The sequence below is a fragment of the Rhinolophus hipposideros genome (genome assembly GCF_964194185.1).
Source record: "Rhinolophus hipposideros genome assembly, chromosome: 13".
Lineage (NCBI taxonomy): Eukaryota > Metazoa > Chordata > Mammalia > Chiroptera > Rhinolophidae > Rhinolophus > Rhinolophus hipposideros.
Genome location: NC_138059.1, coordinates 39066350 through 39089742, shown reverse-complemented (window position 1 = coordinate 39089742; position 23393 = coordinate 39066350). Strand labels below are relative to the sequence as shown.

The following is a 23393-nucleotide window of genomic DNA, read 5'->3' as shown; positions in this document are numbered from 1 at the left end:
TATCACAAATCTATAAAAAACTTACTCAACTCAACTCCAAAAAAACAAACAACCCAATTAAAAAATGGGCAGAGGACTTGGGGAGACATTTCTCTAAAAAGGACATACAGAAGGCAAGAAGACATATGAAGAAATGCTCAACCTCACTAACCATCAGAGAAATGCAAATAAAAACCACAATGAGATACCACCTCACTCCAGTCAAAATGGCTATTATCAATAAATCAACAAACAACAAATGCTGGCGCGGATGTGGAGAAAAGGGAACGCTAGTGCACTGTTGGTGGGACTGCAGATTAGTGCAGCCACTATGGAAAACAATATGGAGGTATCTCAGGAATCTGAAAATGGAACTACCTATGATACAGTAATTCCACTCCTAGGCATCTACCTGGAGAATTCCAAAACTCCAATTCAAAAATCTGTATGCACTCCTATGTTTATTGCAGCACTTTACACAATAGCCAAGATATGGAAACAACCGAAATGCCCATCGGTAGATGACTGGATTAAGAAGCTGTGGTACATTTATACAATGGAGTATTACACAGCCATAAAGAAGAAAGAAATCTTATCATTTGCAGCAACATGGATGGATCTAGAGAACATTATGTTAAGTGAAATAAGTCAGAAAGAGAAAGACAAGTACCATATGATCTCACTTATATATGGAATCTAAAGAAAAGACTATGTGAATGAACTAATCAGAGACAGTTTTGGGGACGCAGAGAAAAAACCGAGAGTGGTTAGATGGGTGTGTGGGAGGGGGTTGGGGATAAGGGGAAAGGTGAAGGGATTTGGAAGCAGCTGGTAACCACAAGATGGCCTCAGGGTTTTTTTGAAAATTAATTTGGGGAAGGTATTCTATAATGTTGTAAAGATTTTGTTGGGTATCCGATGGACATGCGTCCTATTTGGGAGACCACCTCAGGGATACTGTGGATACCTGATCATGGCATTGTACACCAGAAGCTAAACATTAATGAATGCCAACTATAATTTTATATATATAATGTGATGTTTCAGTGTGAGGTCGGAGGGATAGTGGATGGGGGGAGGGGGGTTCACAGTATGAGGGATATAAATGATGAACGTCTAAGTATTACCTTGTTTTGTACACCTGAAACTAATAAATAGATAAATTAAAAAAAAATAAGAGGTTTTGTGTTTCAAATGACACTATTAAGAAACTGAAAAGATAATCTAAAGAATGTGAGAAAATATTTGCAAATCATATATCTGATAAGGAACTTATATGGAGAATATATAAAGAGCTCTTACAACAGTAAAAAGACAAATAGCTCAATTGAAAATTAGGAAAAGGATTTCATTAAACATTTCTCCAAAGAAGATATACAAATAGCCAATAAGTATACGAAAAGATACTCAATATCATTAGTCACTAGGGAACACAAACACAAACCACAAAGAAATACCACTTCACTCTTAGGATAGCTATAATAATGAAAAAAACACACATAGATAATAATAAGTGTTAGCAAGGATATAGAGAAGTTAGAACCCTTATACAATGCTGATGGGAATATAAAATAACTTAGTTACTTTGGAGAACAGTTTCCCAGTTTCTCAAAAAGTTAAACATTGGCTCTTTCCCCAGCTCGCTTCCAGTTCTGGAGACACCTGCCCTGCTAAGCGAGCGCTGCAGAGGAGCTGGACCAGAAGAGAGATAGTCCAAAGATGAGCCCTTCATGCTGGCCGGCCAGAACGCAGAATGGAGGAGGCAGACCGCAGAGGATGCGAAGAAGAGCCCATGACAATAAAAAAGGAACTACAGTGACGTCATAGGAATGGCGGCAGCGGGACGCAATTTCTGAGTTCTCCTCTGGATCTTATTACAAACAGGACATAAAACCCACCAAAGAACTTTTTGCTCATCACGCAGAACAGCTAAGAGATTCATGGAAGGATTACTTGAAGGTGTGCAAATTGGGCGAGCAGGGGAAGAAGGAAGGGAGCTGAGTGGAAATGCGTGGTCCCACGGTGGAATCAAGGCCGGCGCCAGTGGCAGCGGCAGCGGCAGAGGTGGTAACACGGTCGGCAAGAAGCACGGGACACCAGGGCGGAACAGAAAACACAAAAGCCAGGAGGTGGGCTCTTTCCCTGAGTCCCACAGCTGATTGCTCCATGGGGGAGGGCAGCTTGGTGGGCCCTAGGGTGGACAAAGAACACAGACTCCATACCTGGGCCCCTCCCCCAGCTCTTCAAATCTTACCCCCGCCCTTCCAGAGACTTAAACTGGCCCCTGAACTGAGGAGTAGTGTCAGATTACTGAGGGGCCTTAGTGCTCAGGCTCTGGGAAGACTGACAGGCAGTTCTGACCCAGGGAAGAGGCTGGGAAGAGTGTGATTTTGGCTGGGGTAAAAGAGAAGAGACTACTCCACCCCCAGCCACCACCCTTTCTGGCCTGCAGGAAGAGTGTGAAGCAACTGGGCTGGGAGAGAGAAGACCACTCCATCCCCAGCCCCGACCTTTTCTGGCCTGCCTAGGGCGGGGCAAGTGCAACTGGGAGGCACTTCCAGAGATCAGCAGTAAACGGCAGACACAGCTCCTGGATTGCAGCAGTTTAGAAATCTCCTGCCCGCCCCCTCCCACACAAACACACACTGAAGAAGGGCCGTAAGACTCAGGAGTACTGGATAGAGTGCTGGTGTTGCTATTCTCAGTGTGTATATGTGCAGGCAAGGGCAGAAACTACACTGACTTTGTAAAAACTATCATCCAGACCCGCCAGCCCCACGCATTTAAATCTACACTCCCAAAGTCATTCTGGGCACCAGGTGACCGGTTCTGCCTGCGTAATAGGCAAGGGACTCTTTGGTACAGCAGAGGACAACCTGGAGATTACTTGGTGGGCTTAAGCCAAGACTGGCGCTGCTTTTTATTTTGTTTTGTTTTGTCTTTATATCTTCGATATCTTCGCCGGTGTTGAGTGGGGGTTATCAGGTGTTTTTACATGTGAATGTATTCGATATTTTTTCTTTGTTGTTATTGTTGTTGTACTTGGTGATTTGCTTTGTTCTGAAATTGCCCTACCAGGGCCCAGCTTAAGAGGCACAAGATTCAACATATCCAGAGGCCAACTCCAGACCAAACCAGAGTACTACAAGATTTGACCTACAAGTCACACACCCAGAGGGAATTCTTTGCAGGCACAAGAGTCCATACAGGCCAAACCACATTGAAGTGGTCAATCCTCACACAGCAGAACACCCTGCGGTGAGCAGAGCCAAGTCTCACAACTAGTCAGCCTAAGAGTTAACCCCACCTACTCACAAGCAAAAAGCAATTAAAGATCTTCTTTAACAGGACAATATACACAACACAAGAGTCACCTTTGAAGCACATGCAGAACAGAAGAAGGAAGTAGTGCAAGTCAAATATAAAGGACACATATTACATAAGATAACCCAGCAAGAACTAAGAACTCTAGGGGATCTACCTAATACATCGAAGCAAATGCAGAGAGTCAGCCAGAATGGGGAAACAAAGAAACATGTCCCAAATAAAAGAACAGAAGAAACCTCCAGAAGTGGAACAAAATGAAACAGAGGTAATCAACCTATCAGAGACAGAGTTCAGAACACTGGTGATAAGAATGTTTAAGGAGCTCAGAGAAGACATAAAGAAGGATGTAGAAATCATAAAGAACAACCAGTTAGAACTAAAGAACACAATTACCGAAATTAAGAACTCTCTTGAAGGAATTACCAGCAGGTTAGATGAATCAGAGGATCGAATCAGCGACTTGGAAGACAAGATAACAAAGATCACCCAAACAACAGAAAGAAAAAAGAATAAAAAACAATGAAGATGGTTTGAGAGACCACTGGGATAACATCAAGCGCAACAACATGCGCATCATAGGAATACCAGAAGGTGAAGAGAGGAAGCAAGGGATTGAGAACATATTTGAAGTAATAATGTCTGAAAACTTCCCTAACCTGATGAGGGAAAACCAACATACAAGCCCAGGAAGTGCAGAGAGTTCCAACCAGGATAAACCCAAAAAGGTCCACACCAAGACACATTATAGTTAAAATGGCAAAGCTTAAAGACAAAGAGAGAATCCTAAAAGCAGCAAAAGAAACACAGAGGGTTACATACAAGGGAACTCCCATAAGACTATCAAATGACTTTTCTACAGAAACATTGAAGGCCAGGAGGGAGTGGCAGGAGATACTCAAAGTGATGGAACACAAAGGCCTACAACCTAGATTGCTTTCTATAGCAAGGCTATCATTTAAAGTTGATGGAGAGATAAAGAGCTTCCCGGAAAAGAATAAGCTAAAGGAATTTATTACCACCAAGCCAGCTTTGCAAGAAATACTAAAAGGACTTCTGTAAATAGAAGAAAGATGAAAACAACATAACTACAAATTTAAAAATGGCAATAACTATGTACCTATCCATAATCACTTTAAATGTAAGTGGATTAAATACTCCAATCAAGAGACATAGTGTGGCTGAGTGGATAAAGAAGCAAGACCCTTGTATATGCTGTATACAAGAGACTCATCTCAGATCAAAAGACACACATAGGCTGAAAGTGAAGGGTTAGAGTAAGATATTTCATGCAAATGGAAATAAGAAAATAGCTGCAGTTGCAATACTTATATCTCACAAAATAGACTTTAAAATGAAGAACATATTAAAAGATAAAGATGGCCATGTATTATGGACAGATAATTTTTGACAAAGCTAAAAACATACAATGGAGGAAAGACAGCCTCTTCAATAAATGGTGCTGGCAGAATTGGATAGCTACGTGCAAAAGAATGAAACTGGACTGTTACCTGTCACCATGTACCAAAATTAATTCAAAATGGATCAAAGACTTAAGCATAAGACCTGACACAATAAACTGCATTGAAGAAAACATAGGTACTAAACTTATGGACCTTGGGTTCAAAGAAAATTTTATGAATTTGACTCCAAAGGCAATGGAAGTAAAAACCAAAATAAACGAATGGGATTATATGAAACTGAAAAGCTTCTGCACAGCAAAAGAAACTATTGACCAAATAATGAGGCAACCAACTAAATGGGAGAAGATTTTTGCAAAAGTGCCTCTGATAAGGGGCTAACATCCAAAAGATACAGTGAACTTATAAAACTCAACAACAAAAAAACAAACAACCCAATTGAAAAATGGACAGAGGACCTGAAGAGACATTTCTCCAAAGAGGATATACAAATGGCAAATAGAGATATGAAAAAATGCTCAACATCGCTAATCATCAGAGAGATGCAAATGAAAACCACAATGAGATATCACCTCACCCCAGTCAGAATGGCTTTCATCAACAAAACAAATAGTAACAAGTGTTGGAGAGACTGTGGAGAAAAAGGAACTCTCATACACTGTTGGTGGGAATACAGACTGGTGCAGCCGCTATGGAAGGCAGTGTGGAGGTTCCTCAAGAAATTACAAATAGAATTACCATACGACCCAGCAATCGCTCTCCTGGCTATCTACCAAAAAAATCTGAAAGCATTTCTCTATAGAGACACGTGTACGCCAATGTTCATTGCAGCTTTGTTTACGGTGGCCAAGACATGGAAACAACCAAAATGTCCTTCGATAGATGAATGGATAAAGAAGTTGTGGGACATATACACAATGGAATACTATTCGGCGTTAACGAAAGATGATATAGGAGCATTTGTGACAACATGGATGGATCTTGAAAGTATAATGCTAAGTGAAATAAGTCAGACAGAAAAAGCAGAGAACCCTATGATTTCACTGATATGTGGTATATAAACCAAAAACAACAAAAGAACAAGACAAACAAATGAGAAACAAAAACTCATAGACACAGACAATAGTTTAGTGGTTACCAGAGGGTAAGGGGGTGGGGGGTGGGTGATGAGGGTAAGGAAGATCAAATATATGGTGATGGAAGAACTGACTCTAGGTGGTGAACACACAATGGGATTTATAGATGATATAATACAGAATTGTACACCTGAAATCTATGTAAATTTACTAACAATTGTCACCCCAATAAATTTAATTAATTAAAAAGAAAAAAGGTGGCCATTTATAATAATAAAGGGATCGATCCGACAAGAGGACATAACCCTAGTAAATATCTATGCACTCAACATAAGAGCACCTAAATATATAAAATAGGTACTGACTGACATAAAGACAGAGATCAACTGTAACACTATCATAGTAGGGGAATTCAACACACCTCTGACAACAAAGACAGGTCTTCCAGACAGAAAATGAATATGAAAACAACAGCCTTAAATGATACATTGGACCACTTGGATTGAATCAATATTTTCAGAGCATTTCACCCCAATGCTGCAAAATACATGTTTTTCTCAAGCGCACATGGAACATTTTCCAAGATAGACCATATGTTAGGCCACAAAACACGTCTTGATAAATTTAAGAAAATTGAAATCATACCAATTGTCTTCTCTGATCACAGTGCTATGAAATTAGAGATGAACTACAAGAAAAAAACTGGAAGACACACCAATTCATGGAGGCTGAATAACTTGTTACTAAATAACAAATGGGTCAAGCAGGAGATCAAGGAAGAAATAAAAAGATATCTCGAGACAAACGAAAAAGAAAGCACGACGACCCAAAATCTATGGGATGCCACAAAAGCAGGCCTAAGAGGGAAATTCATAGCATTGCAGGCCTACCTAAAGAAACAAGAAACATCACTAATCAACAGTTTATCTTCACACTTAACGGATCTGGAAAAAGAACAGCAAAATAAGCCCAAAGGGAACACAAGGAAGGAGATAATAAAGATCAGAGCGGAAATAAATGAAATAGAAACCAGACAAACAATACAAAAGATCAATGAATCCAAGAGTTGGTTCTTAGAGAAGATAAACAAAATTGACAAACCTTTAGCCAGACTCATTAAAAAAAAAGAGAGAGAGGACCCAAATTAATAAAATCAGAAATGAGAGAGGAGAAGTGACAACAATCAACACAGAAATACAAAAAATTTTAAGAAATTGCTATGAGCAGCTATATGCCAACAAATTTGACAATCTGTAAGAAATGGACAATTTTCTAGATGTGTACAACCTTCCAAGGCTAACTCAAGAAGAAACAGAGAACCTGAATAGACTGATTACCATCAGGGAAATTGAATCAGTAATAAACAATCTCCCAACAAACAAAAGCCCTGAACCAGATGGCTTTACAGGTGAATTTTACAAAACGTTCAGAAAAGAATTATCACCTATTCTCCTCAAGCTCTTCCAAAAAATCCAGAAGGAGGGAAGACTCCCAAACACTTTTTATGAAGCCACTATCACCCTGATCCCAAAAGCAGACAAAGACACCACAAAAAAAGAAAACTACAGGCCAATATCTCTAATGAACATAGATGCAAAAATCCTCAACAAAATATTAGCAAACAGAATTCAGCAATACATTAAAAAGATCATACACAACGATCAAGTGGGATTCATCCCTGGTATGCAAGGGTGGTTCAACATCTGCAAATCAATTAATGTGATACACCACATTAACAAAATGAAAAATAAAAATCACATGATCATATAAATAGATGCAGAAAAAGCATTTGATAAAATCCAGCAGCCATTTATGATAAAAACCCTTAAGAAAGTGGGAATAGAGGGATCATATCTCAACATAATAAAGGCCATATATGACAAACCCACAGCCAACATCACACTCAATGGGGAAAAGCTAGAACAATTCCCCCTAAGATCAGGAACAAGGCAAGGTTGCCCACTATCTCCACTTCTATTCAACATAGTGCTGGAAGTTCTAGCCACAGCAATCAGACAAGAAAAAGAAATAAAAAGCATCCAAATTGGTAAGGAGGAAGTAAAATTATCATTATATGCAGATGATATGATACTGTATAGATAGAACGCTAAAGACTCCAGAAGAAACTATTAGAGCTGATTGATGAATTTAGTAAAGTAGCAGGATACAAAGTTAATATTCAGAAATCAGTTCCATTTGTATATACCAATAATAAAACATCAGAAGGAGAAATTTTTTTAAAATCCCATTTACAATTGCTCCAAAGACTATAAAATACCTGGGAATAAATTTAACCAAAGAAGTAAAAGATCTGTACTCAGAAAATTATAAGACACTGAAGAAAGAAATGAAATAAGATACAAATAGATGGAAACACATATCATGTTCATGGATAGGAAGAATTAATATAGTTAAAATGTCCATACTGCCTAAGGCAATATACATATTCAACGCAATTCCTATCAAACTACCAATGATATTTTTCACAGAAATAGAGCACATAATCCTAAAATGTATATGGGACCCTAAAAGACCCCGGATAGCCTCAGCAATCTTGAGAAATAAGAACAAAGTGGGAGGTATAACAATACCTGACTTCAAATTATACTACAAGGCTACAGTAATTAAAATTGCATGGTACTGGCATAAAAACAGACACATAGATCAATGGAACAAAATAGAGAGTACAGAAATAAATCCATGCCTATATGCCCATTTAATCTACGACAATGGAAGCAAGAATGTACGATGGGGTAAAGACAGTCTGTTCAATAAATGGTGCTGGGAAACCTGGACAGACACATGCAAGAAAATGAAGCTGGACCACCTCCTTACACCATATACAAAAATAAATTCAAAATGGCTTAAAGGCTTAAATGTAAGATCTGAAACCATAAAATATCTAGAAGAAAATATAGGAAGAAACTTCACAGACATTACCCGGAGTAAGATTGTTACTGATATATCCCCTCGGGCGAGGGAAGTAAGAGAAAAAATAAACATGTGGGATTACATCAAACTAAAAAGTTTTTTCACAGCAAAGGAAACCATCAATAAAACAAAAAGGGATCCTACTGAATGGGAAAGGATATTTGCCAATGATATATCCGATAAAGGATTGTTATCACAAATCTATGAAATACTCACTCAACTCAACTCTAAAAATTAAAAAATGGGCAGAGGACATGAAGAGACATTTTTCTAAAAAGGACATACAGACGGCAAACAAACATATGAAGAAATGCTCAACCTCACTAACCATCAGAGAAATGCAAATAAAAACCACAATGAGATACCACCTCACCCCAGTCAAAATGGCTATCATCAATAAATCAACAAACAACACGTGCTGGCGCACATGTGGAGAAAAGGGAACGCTTGTGCACTGTTGGTGGGATGGCAGATTGCTGCAACTACTATGGAAAACAGTATGGAGGTATCTCAAAAATCTGAAAATGGAACCACCTTATGATCCAGCAATAGCACTCCTAGGTATCTATTCGGAGAAATCCAAAACTCTAATTCAAAAATCATATACAGTGCTATTTTTATTGCAGCACTATACACAATAGCCAAGACATGGAAACAACCGAAATGCCCATCGGTAGATGACTGGATTAAGAAACTGTGGTACATTTATACAATGGAGTATTACGCAGCCATAAAAAAAAGAAATCTTACCATTTGCAACAACATGGATGGACCTAGAGAACATTATGTTAAGTGAAATAAGTCAGACAGAGAAAGACAAGTACCATATGATCCCACTTATATGCGGAATCTAAAGAAGAGAATAAGTGAATGAACTAATCAGAAACAGTTTTGGAGACAAAGAGGAAAAACTGAGGGTTGTTAGATGGGCCGGGGGGTGGAGATAAGGGGGAAGGTGAGGGGATTAGAAAACAGTCGTTAACCACAAGAAGGCCACGGGGTTTCCACCTATAATTATATATATATATATATATATATATATATATATATATATATATATAAGTAGTTATGGGGATGTTGGGCATAGCATAAAGAATATAATCAATAATATTGTAATAAATATGTATGGGGTCAGGGATACTAGATATGTTGAGATAAAAGATGGGAGAGGGTCTAGTGGCAGGTTGAAAAAGGTGTAAGGATTAAGAAGTACAAATTAGTAGTTACAAAATAGACATGGGGATGAAGGGTATAGCATAAGGAATATAGTCAGTAATATTGTAATAACTATATATGGTATCAGATGGGTACTAGATTTATTGGGGTGATCACTTCATAAGTTTTATATATGTCTAATCACTGTTATACACCTGGAACTAATATACTGTTGTATATCAACTATAATTTAAAAATAAAACAATTATTTAATAAAAAAAGTTAAACATTGAATTAAGTATGTATGATTCAGCAATTTCACTCTTAGGTATATATCCACGAGAACCGAAAACATATCTTCTCAAAAAGTTGTACATGAATGTCCATAATAGTATTCATTATTCATAACAGCCATAAATGTCCATCAACTGACAAATGGATATTCAAAATGTGCTATATCTATATAATAGAATATTATTCTGCACTCTTTTTTTGACCCCGTCAGTGGCACTTTGCAGCCTACCACAGGATAAAGGCCAGTCCAGACGCTGCTGACCTTAGCAGCTTCACCTTTGACTGCATAGCACCTCCCACCCTAAACCATGGACCACCTGTCATCTTTCACTTTTTTGCTAAATGCACATCCTCATGCTTTTTGCCATGCTACACTCAGGGCCTGCTTTCTGTTTGTGACCACCTGCTCATCTTTGAATACTCAGTGTAGGGGTCAATGAAACCTTTTCTGTTTATCCATGACCATCCTCCTTTAAAACCCATCACCCTTCTTTCCCCTGCATTTTGTCCCACCAGACTGCAAACACAATCCTTCATTGCATGTGTTGGCATACTTGTTAGTTTTTTTTCTCCTACCCTGTGAGTTCAGTAGGGGTAAGAACATTGTCGGAGTCATCTCATATCCCCATACCTACCATAGGTCCTTGTACACAGCAGGTACTTCATACATGGTAAATAAAAGAAAATGAATGTGTACCTAGCCCACAAAGTTCTTATCAGCTTATGAAACATAAAATACATAAATGAAAGGAATAAAAAATGTAAGAGAGAGTCTACAACTAAGCACCCACTGGCAAGACAAAGTAAGTAAACAAGATCATCTCCCCCCCCCCCCCTTTATCTGCCTCCCCTCACCACTCGGTTCAAACTGTTGTTTCTCATTCTAGTTGTAGGACTCAGCTCCCTGGCCCATGCTGGTATTATGAGCCTTGCGCTCCCCTGCCCACCCCCAGCTGAGACAGTCGGTCACCAGTAGTTGGTTGGCCACTGATGCCAGCACGGCAGGCAGCTTACGCCAAGCTCTGGCTGCTCATAGCAGCCCAGTTCCAGGTATAGCCCTTGTTCATAATCTTAGCTGTAGAGGGTGCAACTCACAGGCCCATGTGGGAATTGAACCAGCGACTTCAGCATTAGAAGCACAGCGCTCCAACCACCTGAGCCACCAGGCCAGCCCAACAAGATCATCTCTTGGGAGAGGCTCTACCATAGACTCCTAATGGTGCCATACAACCTCTCTTTCTCTCCCCAGTTTGTAGCCAGAGCAGTCTTTTGTAAATGGAAACTTGATTCAGACCCATTGTTTTGGGGAGAAAACCTAAGAACCTTAGAAATCAGGGCCCTTCCTCCTCTCCCACCTTCTCCTTGTTTTTGCTCCCTGGGCACACTGGCCTTCTGCCAGCCCTTGGCCCTGCCCTCTTCCAGCAAAGGGCAGATGTCTATGCTGTGCCATTGCTGGGACTCTCTTTTCTCCCTTCCTCTCCAGGTGAATTCCTACCAGCCTCCAGCTCACAAAGCATTTGCTCCTCCCTCCCTGCCAGACTTCCTGGACTGAAAAGGTCAAGGCTTCTATAACACCCCTCACAACCAAGCTGGAGAGAGACACTCCTGCTAGCCAAACTCTGGAGCTCTTTATGCTAATCTGCACTAATACCAAATGAGAGAAGAAGCATGAGGCAGCTTTCAACCTCTTTGTGGACAGAACTGTCCAACAAAACAACGGAAGGAATCTGCCTTAGAAGGTAGTTTAGCAACCGTTTGTAGCTCTCCAGGTGTGTAGGGGAGTGGGAGTCATAGGTACCCCCCAGAGGATCATCAAAACTCCCTCAATACTCCAATGCTAAGTGAGCTTCCCCATGGGATTTCTGGCAAATGCATGTTTTTCTCCCTCTCCAATACATTTCAGGATTATTTCAGAGCCCTTTATAGATGAAGTCTCTCACTCCTACCTGCAGGCCACTCCTCAATCCAATGCTTTCTTCAGTTACCTAACTAAAGGAAATGACTGCCTCCCAGTGAACCATAAGCAAGAGCCCAGGCCTAGGCTCAGAGGCAGTGGTGTTGAAAAGCAAGCCTTTGGCCAGACAAAGAGGCCATTCCAGCACAATTCCAGAGAACCCACATCTTCAAACACTTCAAGCAACAAACACATCGAACCTACAGCCCAATGATCAGATGGTCATATCTCTCCAGAAACTGGTTCCCTTCCCATCCTTGAGGAGATGTAGAGTCTACAGGCAACAAGATCCCCACTCCTAGGATGGAGAACTTTCCCCAGACACAGCTGAGTGAGTCCAAATGAGGATGCCAGGTTCAACACCTTACACTATTGAGGCCACCCATCTCCCTGATTAACTTATATTCTGAAATCATGTTTGATAATGAGACCTGCCATGCCTCTATTTTATTTTCTGATGCATAATAGATAAGATTAAAAGTCCACTGAGAGAGCATGAGAAATAAAGATAACAGTGATGAAGAGTAGTCATTACCTGGAATATGATTTGACTCTGTTCTTGACCTTCAAAAATAGAAAATGTCATGGGTTTCAGAGGTCCACTAAACCTCCCTTCTTGGCCATATCCAGTTGTCTGTTAAAAAAGAAAAAGAAAATTAGCATCACCATTTATTATGAATTCATATGTGTCACTTGCTGATTTCATTATGGCTTCCAGAACTTATATATGAAACATAAGATTTTAACCCAGCTCAAAACAATGTGAAATCCAGTCAAAACTGGCAGAAAGAAGTCTAGTATTTGTTGAGGTTCTACTATATGAGTTTCAGGATGGCATGCTATAACCTTGCATTGCTTTTCTCATTTAACCATTCAAGTAATAGCACTGTAGGGAGAATATTAACTCCCATGTTACAAGTGAGGCTAAGAGAGATTAAGCTACTTGCTCAGAGTAAAATTCGGAAGTGGCTGACACAGCATATACATGTGGATCTAACTGAACAAAAGCTCATGGCCTTCCCATAGTGCCATTCTGCCTTCTAAATTCTAGATGGTTTTATACCAGCTTCTTAAAACACCTCCCTTCACTTCTATTAGCTTATAAGAAAATTTATGGAAGATTCCCAGAACTCCTGGAGAGATTCACAGTCTCTCCAGGGACAATTGAATTTATAAGGAAAAATAGAAATATGCAGATGTGTTTAGTAGAATGCTTGCTTGGCACATAGTTACATGGTAAATTTTAAAAAGATTACAGCTTTTATCCAAAGCAATATACAGATTTAAAGCAATCCCCATCAAAATCCCAATGGCATTTTTTTTTAAGAAATAGAACAAAAAATCATCAGATTTCTATGAAACCACAGAAGACCCCAAATAACCAAAGCAATCCTAAGATAAAAGAACAATGCTGGAAGTATCACATTCCTTGACTTCAACTTGTACTACAGGGCAACAATAATCAAAATAGTATGCTACTAGCAGAAAAACAGTCACACAGACCAATGGAATAGAATTGATTGAGAACCCAGAAATAAACCCACATAAATATGGACAGATAATTTTTGACAAAGAGGCAAGAAACATACAATGGATAAAAGACAGCCTCTTCAATAAATGGCGCTGGGAGAATTGGAAAGCCACGTGCAAAAGAATGAAACTAGACTGCTTCTGTCACTATGTATAAAAATTAATTCAAATGGATCAAAGTTCTAAACATAAACCTGAAACAATACACTGCATGGAAGAAACATAGGTACTAAACTTATGGACCTTGGGTTTAAAGAGCATTTTATGAATTTGACTCCCAACGACAAGGGAAGTAAAAATTAAAATAGAAGAATGGAACTATATCAAACTATAAAGCTTCTGCACAGCAAAAGAAACCATCAACAAAATAAAGAGGCAACCAACTGAATGGGAGAAGATTTTTGCAAACAGTACCTCCGATAAGGGGCTAATATCCAAAATATACAAGGAACTCACACAACTCAACAACAAAAAAACAAACAATCCAATTGAAACATGGGGAGAGGACCTGAAGAGACATTTCTCCAAAGAGGACATACAAATGGTAAATAGATATATGAAAAAATGCTCAACATCACTAATCATCAGAGAAATGCAAATAAAAACTACAATGAGATATCACCTCATACTAGTTAGAATGGCTATCATCAACAAGACAAATAGTTACAAGTGTTGGAGAGGCTGTGGAGAAAAAGGAACCCTCATACACTGTTGGTGAGAATGCAGACTGGTGGAGCCGCTACAGAAGGCAGTGTGAGGTTCCTCAAAAAAATTAAGAATAGAGTTACCATATGACCCCACAGTTGCTCTGCTCAGTATCTACCTGAAAAATCTGAAAACATTTATCTGTAAACACATATGTGAAGAACAGTAAAATAAGCCCAAAGGGAACACAAGGAAGGAGATAATAAAGATCAGAGCGGAAATAAATGAAATAGAAACCAGACAAACAATACAAAAGATCAATGAATCCAAGAGTTGGTTCTTAGAGAAGATAAACAAAATTGACAAACCTTTAGCCAGACTCATTAAAAAAAAGAGAGAGAGGACCCAAATTAATAAAATCAGAAATGAGAGAGGAGAAGTGACAACAATCAACACAGAAATACAAAAAATTTTAAGAAATTGCTATGAGCAACTATATGCCAACAAATTTGACAATCTGTAAGAAATGGACAATTTTCTAGATGTGTACAACCTTCCAAGGCTAACTCAAGAAGAAACAGAGAACCTGAATAGACTGATTACCATCAGGGAAATTGAATCAGTAATAAACAATCTCCCAACAAACAAAAGCCCTGAACCAGATGGCTTTACAGGTGAATTTTACAAAACGTTCAGAAAAGAATTATCACCTATTCTCCTCAAGCTCTTCCAAAAAATCCAGAAGGAGGGAAGACTCCCAAACACTTTTTATGAAGCCACTATCACCCTGATCCCAAAAGCAGACAAAGACACCACAAAAAAAGAAAACTACAGGCCAATATCTCTAATGAACATAGATGCAAAAATCCTCAACAAAATATTAGCAAACAGAATTCAGCAATACATTAAAAAGATCATACACAACGATCAAGTGGGATTCATCCCTGGTATGCAAGGGTGGTTCAACATCTGCAAATCAATTAATGTGATACACCACATTAACAAAATGAAAAATAAAAATCACATGATCATATAAATAGATGCAGAAAAAGCATTTGATAAAATCCAGCAGCCATTTATGATAAAAACCCTTAAGAAAGTGGGAATAGAGGGATCATATCTCAACATAATAAAGGCCATATATGACAAACCCACAGCTAACATCACACTCAATGGGGAAAAGCTAGAACAATTCCCCCTAAGATCAGGAACAAGGCAAGGTTGCCCACTATCTCCACTTCTATTCAACATAGTGCTGGAAGTTCTAGCCACAGCAATCAGACAAGAAAAAGAAATAAAAAGCATCCAAATTGGTAAGGAGGAAGTAAAATTATCATTATATGCAGATGATATGATACTGTATAGATAGGACCCTAAAGACTCCAGAAGAAACTATTAGAGCTGATTGATGAATTTAGTAAAGTAGCAGGATACAAAGTTAATATTCAGAAATCAGTTCCATTTGTATATACCAATAATAAAACATCAGAAGGAGAAATTTTTTTAAAATCCCATTTACAATTGCTCCAAAGACTATAAAATACCTGGGAATAAATTTAACCAAAGAAGTAAAAGATCTGTACTCAGAAAATTATAAGACACTGAAGAAAGAAATGAAATAAGATACAAATAGATGGAAACACATATCATGTTCATGGATAGGAAGAATTAATATAGTTAAAATGTCCATACTGCCTAAGGCAATATACATATTCAACGCAATTCCTATCAAACTACCAACGATATTTTTCACAGAAATAGAGCACATAATCCTAAAATGTATATGGGACCCTAAAAGACCCCGGATAGCCTCAGCAATCTTGAGAAATAAGAACAAAGTGGGAGGTATAACAATACCTGACTTCAAATTATACTACAAGGCTACAGTAATTAAAATTGCATGGTACTGGCATAAAAACAGACACATAGATCAATGGAACAAAATAGAGAGTACAGAAATAAATCCATGCCTATATGCCCATTTAATCTACGACAATGGAAGCAAGAATGTACGATGGGGTAAAGACAGTCTGTTCAATAAATGGTGCTGGGAAACCTGGACAGACACATGCAAGAAAATGAAGCTGGACCACCTCCTTACACCATATACAAAAATAAATTCAAAATGGCTTAAAGGCTTAAATGTAAGATCTGAAACCATAAAATATCTAGAAGAAAATATAGGAAGAAACTTCACAGACATTACCCGGAGTAAGATTGTTACTGATATATCCCCTCGGGCGAGGGAAGTAAGAGAAAAAATAAACATGTGGGATTACATCAAACTAAAAAGTTTTTTCACAGCAAAGGAAACCATCAATAAAACAAAAAGGGATCCTACTGAATGGGAAAGGATATTTGCCAATGATATATCCGATAAAGGATTGTTATCACAAATCTATGAAATACTCACTCAACTCAACTCTAAAAATTAAAAAATGGGCAGAGGACATGAAGAGACATTTTTCTAAAAAGGACATACAGACGGCAAACAAACATATGAAGAAATGCTCAACCTCACTAACCATCAGAGAAATGCAAATAAAAACCACAATGAGATACCACCTCACCCCAGTCAAAATGGCTATCATCAATAAATCAAAAAACAACAAGTGCTGGCGAGGATGTGGAGAAAAGGGGACGCTTGTGCACTGTTGGTGGGATTGCTGATTGGTGCAGCTTCTATGGAAAACAGTATGGAGTTATCTCAGAAATCTGAAAATGGAACTACCCTATGATCCAGTAATTCCACTCCTAGGCATCTATCAGGAGAAATCCAAAACTCCAATTCAAAAATCTTTATGCACTCCTATGTTTATTGCAGCACTATACACAATAGCCAAGACGTGGAAACAACCGAAATGCCCATCGGTAGATGACTGGATTAAGAAACTGTGGTACATTTATACAATGGAGTATTATGTAGCCATAAAGAAAAAAGAAATCTTACCATTTGCAACAACTTGGATGGATCTAGAGAACATTATGTGAAGCGAAAAGAGCCAGAAAGAGAAAGACAAGTACCATATGATCTCACTTATATGCGGAATCTAAAGAAAAGAATAAGTGAATGAACTAATCAGAAACAGTTCTGGGGACAAAGAGGAAAAAGTGAGGGTTGTTAGATGGGCGGGGGAAAGGTGAGGGAGGGTTGTTAGATGGGGATAAGGGGAAAAGGTGAGGGGATTAGAAAACAGTCGGTAACCACAAAATGGCCTCAGGGTTTTTGAAAAATAATTTGGGGAACGTAATCAATAATGTTGTAAAGATTTTGTAGGGTATCTGATGGACACGTGTCCCATTTGGGAGACCACCTCAGGGAAGATGTAGATGCTTGATCAATGTACTGTACACCTGAAGCTGAACAATAATGAATGCCAACTATAATTTTTATATATATATATATATAATGTGATGTCTCTGTGCGATGTCGGAGGGATAGTAGAAGGGGCATGCGGGGAAGGGGGTCTACAGGGTGAGGGATATAAATGATGAACGTCTAAGTATTACCTTGTCTTGTGCGCCTGAAACTAATTAAAAAAAAACACACATATGTGCTCCAATGTTCATTGCAGCTTTATCTTTTGATATAGTTTGATATTGTTGCCAAAACATGGAAACTAAAGTGTCCTTCAATAGATGAATGGATAAAGAAGTTGTGGTATATATACACAATGGAATAGTATTCAGCAGTAAGAAAAGATGAAATAATGCCATTTCCAACAACATGGATGGATCTTGAAATCATAATGCTAACTGAAATAAGTCAGACAGAAAAAGTAGAGAAACATATGATTTCACTGATATGTGGCATAAAGAACTAAACAACAAAAGAACAAGACAAACAAATCAAGAAACAAATACTCATAGACATCAACAATAGTTTAGTGGTTGCAAGAGTGTAAGGGGATGGGAGGTTCTAGAAGAGGTAAGTGGGTTCAAATATATGGTGATGGAAAGAGAACTGACGCTGGGTGGTGAACATGTAATGTGAGATATAGATGATGTATTACAGAATTATATACCTGAAATCTATATAACTTTGCTAACAATTGTCACCCCAATAAACTTTAATTTAAAAAAAATTACTATTTTAACACTTGATTAGAAATGCATCACCATTTAGAAAAAAAAATTAAAATACAAAATGATTACTTCAAGCAGTAGCCTCACAATGGTTCTAAAATCCAAAGACCCTGAATTTGAAAGGCAAGCAGCCCTCTGCAGATGCCCAAATCCAGGCTGGAATAGTAGTAAGCTGTGGCTGGGACAGTAAGCAGAGCTCAAACCTGCTAAGTTAGTAATGTGCTGAGCTCTGTCCTATCATATGGAGGAAAATTATTATTGTTAGCTCCATTTTATGAGTGAGGAGACTGAGATGCAGAGAAATTAAGTATTTTGCCCAGGTAGTGGCAAGAAGCAGGATTCAAACCTGAGACTCGGAAACCAGCCCTTTCAGTCACTGCATGCCCACCCCCAGAGGAGGCAAAAGCAGCAGAGACAACCTGGCAGGAAGCCAGCTGCATCAGGGATGTGTGGGAGGGTTAGGGTGGGTCTCTTATCATTCCCAACCAGGGAGAATGGGGAGCATTCAGCAGCAGCAGCCACTGCTATCCCTTAATTCCCAGGACTACTGCACATCTGAAAAGAAACACAAAGCAGAGTGGAGCAGGTGGCATTCAGGAAAGGACAGCCAGCCAAACACCTGTACAATGGAGAGGTCTCCTCTGGGAGGAAGAATTTTGCCCCTACACCCAACGCTAGTCTCCCCTCCTTCCTGAATGGTTCTTCAGACCTCCTACTTGTGGTAGAAATTAGGGGTGGGATAGGTTAAAATCAGTTGCATATGGCAAGTCAGCGGTTTTTGACTAGACAGGTAAAACCAAAAAAGTAAGAAGTGTGGAGTGGGGAAGAGAAAGAATTTGTTTTCCACTTCTTTAGGGAGAGCAAGTATATTCTTGCCATGGAAATACTGGCAATTAACCAAAAACAATTAGTATGAGAGTGATGGGAAAAAATGATCTTACACTAGATCCCTCGGTTCGTTGAATCTTAAATTGATATTGGTTGTCTGGTAATGGAACAATAACAAACAAGAAAGCAGAGGGATTTATTATTTGGTCTCCTTTCCTTCAGAATTGTTCCAGGCCCTTGGATTAGCTGCCCCAGCCATCATCAACCTGTCTCCCTTGGGAAGCCAAGTGGTCTCTTCCCCACACTCCCCTGCAACTAGGAGGGTAGCCAAGTGAAACAGTTCTGGTTCATGAAACCAAAGGAAAGTCTGCTGGGGGATTCTAGTCAAGTTTTTGTTTTCCTTGTTGAAAAACAAAACAAAACAAAACTCAGATGTGGTACTGCCCTTCAACCTTCCCTGTTGTTGTTCAGACAATGGATCTTGTGTGTATAGCTGTGGCAGCCATCATGAAAACGTGAGGGGACAAACCTGCTCAGAAAATGGTAAAGAGAAAGAAGCCCAAGTCTCTGATAACGTCACAGACCTGTTTAACCTGCCCTCGACTGATCATTTCAGACTTCTTGTTATCTGAGGAAAATAAACCCACATTAAAGACCTCTAAAGTTGAGCTTCCTTTTACTTATAGCTAAAAGTATTTTGCACCAACACAATAATTCTATGGACTTCTAGCTCATCTCTTCCTTTCTAAGTTTATCTTCCTCTGAGAGCTTTTTCTCCTTTCAACTTCTTTTCTACATCTTCTTGAGTTTCATTGGCTCCTCTGGAAGGTGGGGCACAGGAACTGGGTGCAGGTGGCCAGGTGCCACCATGGTTAGTCCCAGACAAGGGCAGTGATTTCTGTAGGGCTACTGCTTAACAGAAAAATGCCTTCATCAACTTTCCACTCATATCAGCAAGCTGTGAGCCTTTCTATAGATCACACCAGTGATGGCATTTGGAGGAAAACTACATTAGTCAGGCAAATCTCACAAACCAACTTGCGTTTTTCCTACATGGACAAGCTGGCTCACCTATCAGGTAAGGAGGATATGTCTCAGTTGCAAGGTTCAAAGTTCAGTTCTTATATCAGGGCAAAAAATCTTTCTTCCATTAATATAGCTATCTGGGCTATAAAGATTTCAAAATTCATGTGCACACCATGAGTCATCAGGTCGTACTGCCAGAACTGAAAAGGACTGTGTGGTGGAAATGTGAGCAAGGACCAGAGGGTTTATGAAGGAGTTGGAGGGAATAACATCAACCGTCTTGCACAAAGGTGAAAGGAAGGAAAGAGAATGAAACTGACATTTTTGAGTGTTTCTTGTGTGGCAGATATGGGACTAGACCCTCTACACACATCATTTCTTCTGTTCCTAGTAATATCAGGAAAGCATCTTCGGAGAAGTCCCACAGCAGAGACATAGATACTTGGTGCTACAGTGGGACAGAGCCAGCTCTATTGGACCACCAAGTCCCAACTCTAAACCATGTTGCTACACTGCCTTCCAGGCCATCAAAGGACATGTGCAATTGCCAGATCTGCTGGTCTAGTAGCTGTCTTCATTGCACTTTCCAGCAAGAGTTCTCTGTGTTGATTACATAGTATTTTTGCCAAATTATTCTTCCTTCTAGAAGCATAGTTCCAGGCAAAATTCTAATATAGGTGGTTTATCCTTGATTTCCCTGCATCTCTATTCAGCACCCTTTCCCAAATTCTGAATTTCTTACTTGCTCTCTCTTCATTGCCCTTGCAATATATTCATGCAGTGTTTCTAACCCCCTTATAAAGGCCAGTTCTCAGAAAATAACAGGAGAGCCATTTTCAGGATGGAATAAATGACTGGCAATCATTTTAAATTACTACCTCTGTGAAGAAAGCCTTATGCTAAAGGCAAGAAGCTCCAACTAAACTTTCATTCTTCATAGGAGAGGGTTTGGGAGTAAAGGTGGGGGGAGGCAGGAGAGAGAAGTGGCTCTGTCCCAACAGCCCTGGAATCCCACCACACAGGCAGCAATCTCCCTCCTTCAGCCAGAGACAGCTGTGCTTGCAGCTATCTCCCGGGCAAGGGTCTTGCTGTCAGCAGTGTTTGGGCAGTATTTCTTACTATAAGCAGAAATCTCATCAGGATGAGAGTAGAGAGAAGGAAAACTTGTATTCAACTTTTTTCCAGGAAGAAGAATGCATGTCTCATTTTTAGACAAAAGGCAGATGAGCCTGCTAAGATCAACTTATTATTATTATAGAATCTTCTCTCTCTCTTAGATATCATTGTTTCTTAATATAAGCTCAGAATTATGTGTTTATTTTCTGCCTTATTCCTGGCACTGTGCTATGTGCTTAAGTTTCAAAGATAACTAAAACACAGGCCCTTTCTCATAGAGGCCAGGGACCATATAAGTATAGACACTGAATATTAAAAATGCTGTAGTAGTGATAATAGCTAATATTTATTCAGTGCTTAGACTGTGCCAGTCACTGATCCGAACGCTTTAAAATGCAATGTCTCATTTAATTGCCACAACATTCTATAAGGCAAGTACTCATTGGACCCATTTAACAGGGCAGAAAACTGAGGTTCAGTGCTTAAGTAACTCACCCAAGTTCCAGGGATAACAGTGCCAAGTCTGAACTTAAGGCTGACTTCACCACAACTCTATGATAACACAGATAGCAAAGGATGTTTCAGAATAGGAAGAGGAGAGAAGTCAAGTGGGAATGTTTGATCCAATCCTTAAGCAGTCCTAGTGACAGCAGTCCCTGGTCTTTGAGGATGCACATTGCTCATAAAGTTTGAATTGCAGGTTACCTGCTCTCCCCCACCCCCAACCCTGTGGGGAAGACTCTGAGTGTTTCACAAATTTGGTTGAACTGTGTGGGCTCTAGAGACGTCTCGAGGATTTGAAATTTGATATGCTATTTTTGGGTCCCAGAAGAAAGGAACCAAGATTTGAGGTGTTAGCAATCTAGAAGCTTCCTCCTAAGGAGAAAGCAAGTGCTTCTCTATAAACTGGCTTCATAATACAACAAATTGGCAAGTGTATGACTTTTATGAGTCGCATGAGTAAAATCAGGATGGCATCTCACTACTGACCTGAAGTTGAGGGTTGGATTTCTCCAGGTTCCATCCAGCTCCAACCTCTAGAAGCCTATTAGTCAATAGAGTTAACTCAATGGCTAAAGACAAATATAAGTAAAAAACTCCGAAACACATATGGAAAGAAAAGTACAGAGCAGAGCAGGGTTGAAAATAGAGAAAATGCTTTTCTTTGTGTTTCAGTGGGAATTTTTCATGGTCGAAGTTAGATAAATAACGTCAAGATTAAAGGACTACACTAATACATGTGTCAATATGCTTTTATTTCCAGGTTCCCTGAAATATACATGAAGGTATAAACCTGAGTAAATAGATTTTTTTAAAACCTTTCCCATGCCTACACTTTTGGCTTTTAAGAGCTGAGAAGAAAGTACAGACATGTGACTTGTAGCAATTTTATCAAAAATATAATATTGGGGAAAACTATGTGTCCTTCGTGTACAATAATTTAATTTTGATAGACTATTTTTTTTAAGTGGTATCCACTGTTTCCCTGGTATGGGGTAGAAGAATGGTAGAAAATATTTTAGTAAATAAATAAAGACCATTTTCTTCTCTTACCAAATAAAGTGTAAAGAGACACAAGCAGTGCAGTTGGGCTTGCACCATCATTGTTTTCTTTATTCAATCTCCTGTGAATAAACCAGAGATAAAAGCAATTAGTTACCAGTCTGTTAAAATTATGTTCTTCCAACTAGAAAGGATCATTGTATGATATCCAACTACAAACATGGGATTTGTAAAGGTCAGTCTCTCTTCTGTATGGAGCTATCCAATCTTCCAGAAGCTTCATGATACCTTATCCATAACAACACACAAGTCAACATCCCAAATCAAGCTCATGCTTCCTCCATTTCTTTAGCCACTTGACTGCATTATAATCTTCATTTAAGGATTTTAAATTATAGGCAATAAGTATAATTTTCACCTTTATTATATGGATGAGGAAGCTATGTTTTGGCAAAGGCAGGATAACTAGATACTAAAATTTTAGTGGTTCTGATTCAAAGTTACAAATATATGAGATTCCTCAAG

At 39.0% G+C, this 23393-nt stretch overlaps 1 protein-coding gene across 1 annotated transcript in view; it reads right to left on the bottom strand.

Moving 5' to 3' along the window:
• CDH17 (cadherin 17) overlaps nt 1-22970 on the bottom strand; it is a gene marked incomplete at both ends in the record, with an annotated part of 135961 nt that extends 112991 nt beyond the window's left edge. The window contains 2 exons of the mRNA XM_081070799.1: nt 12670-12768; nt 22920-22970. Of these exons, the coding sequence (XP_080926925.1) occupies nt 12670-12768; nt 22920-22970 (150 nt within the window). The remainder of the gene's footprint in view (nt 1-12669; nt 12769-22919) is intronic.
• Between the last annotated feature and the right edge of the window lie 423 nt (nt 22971-23393).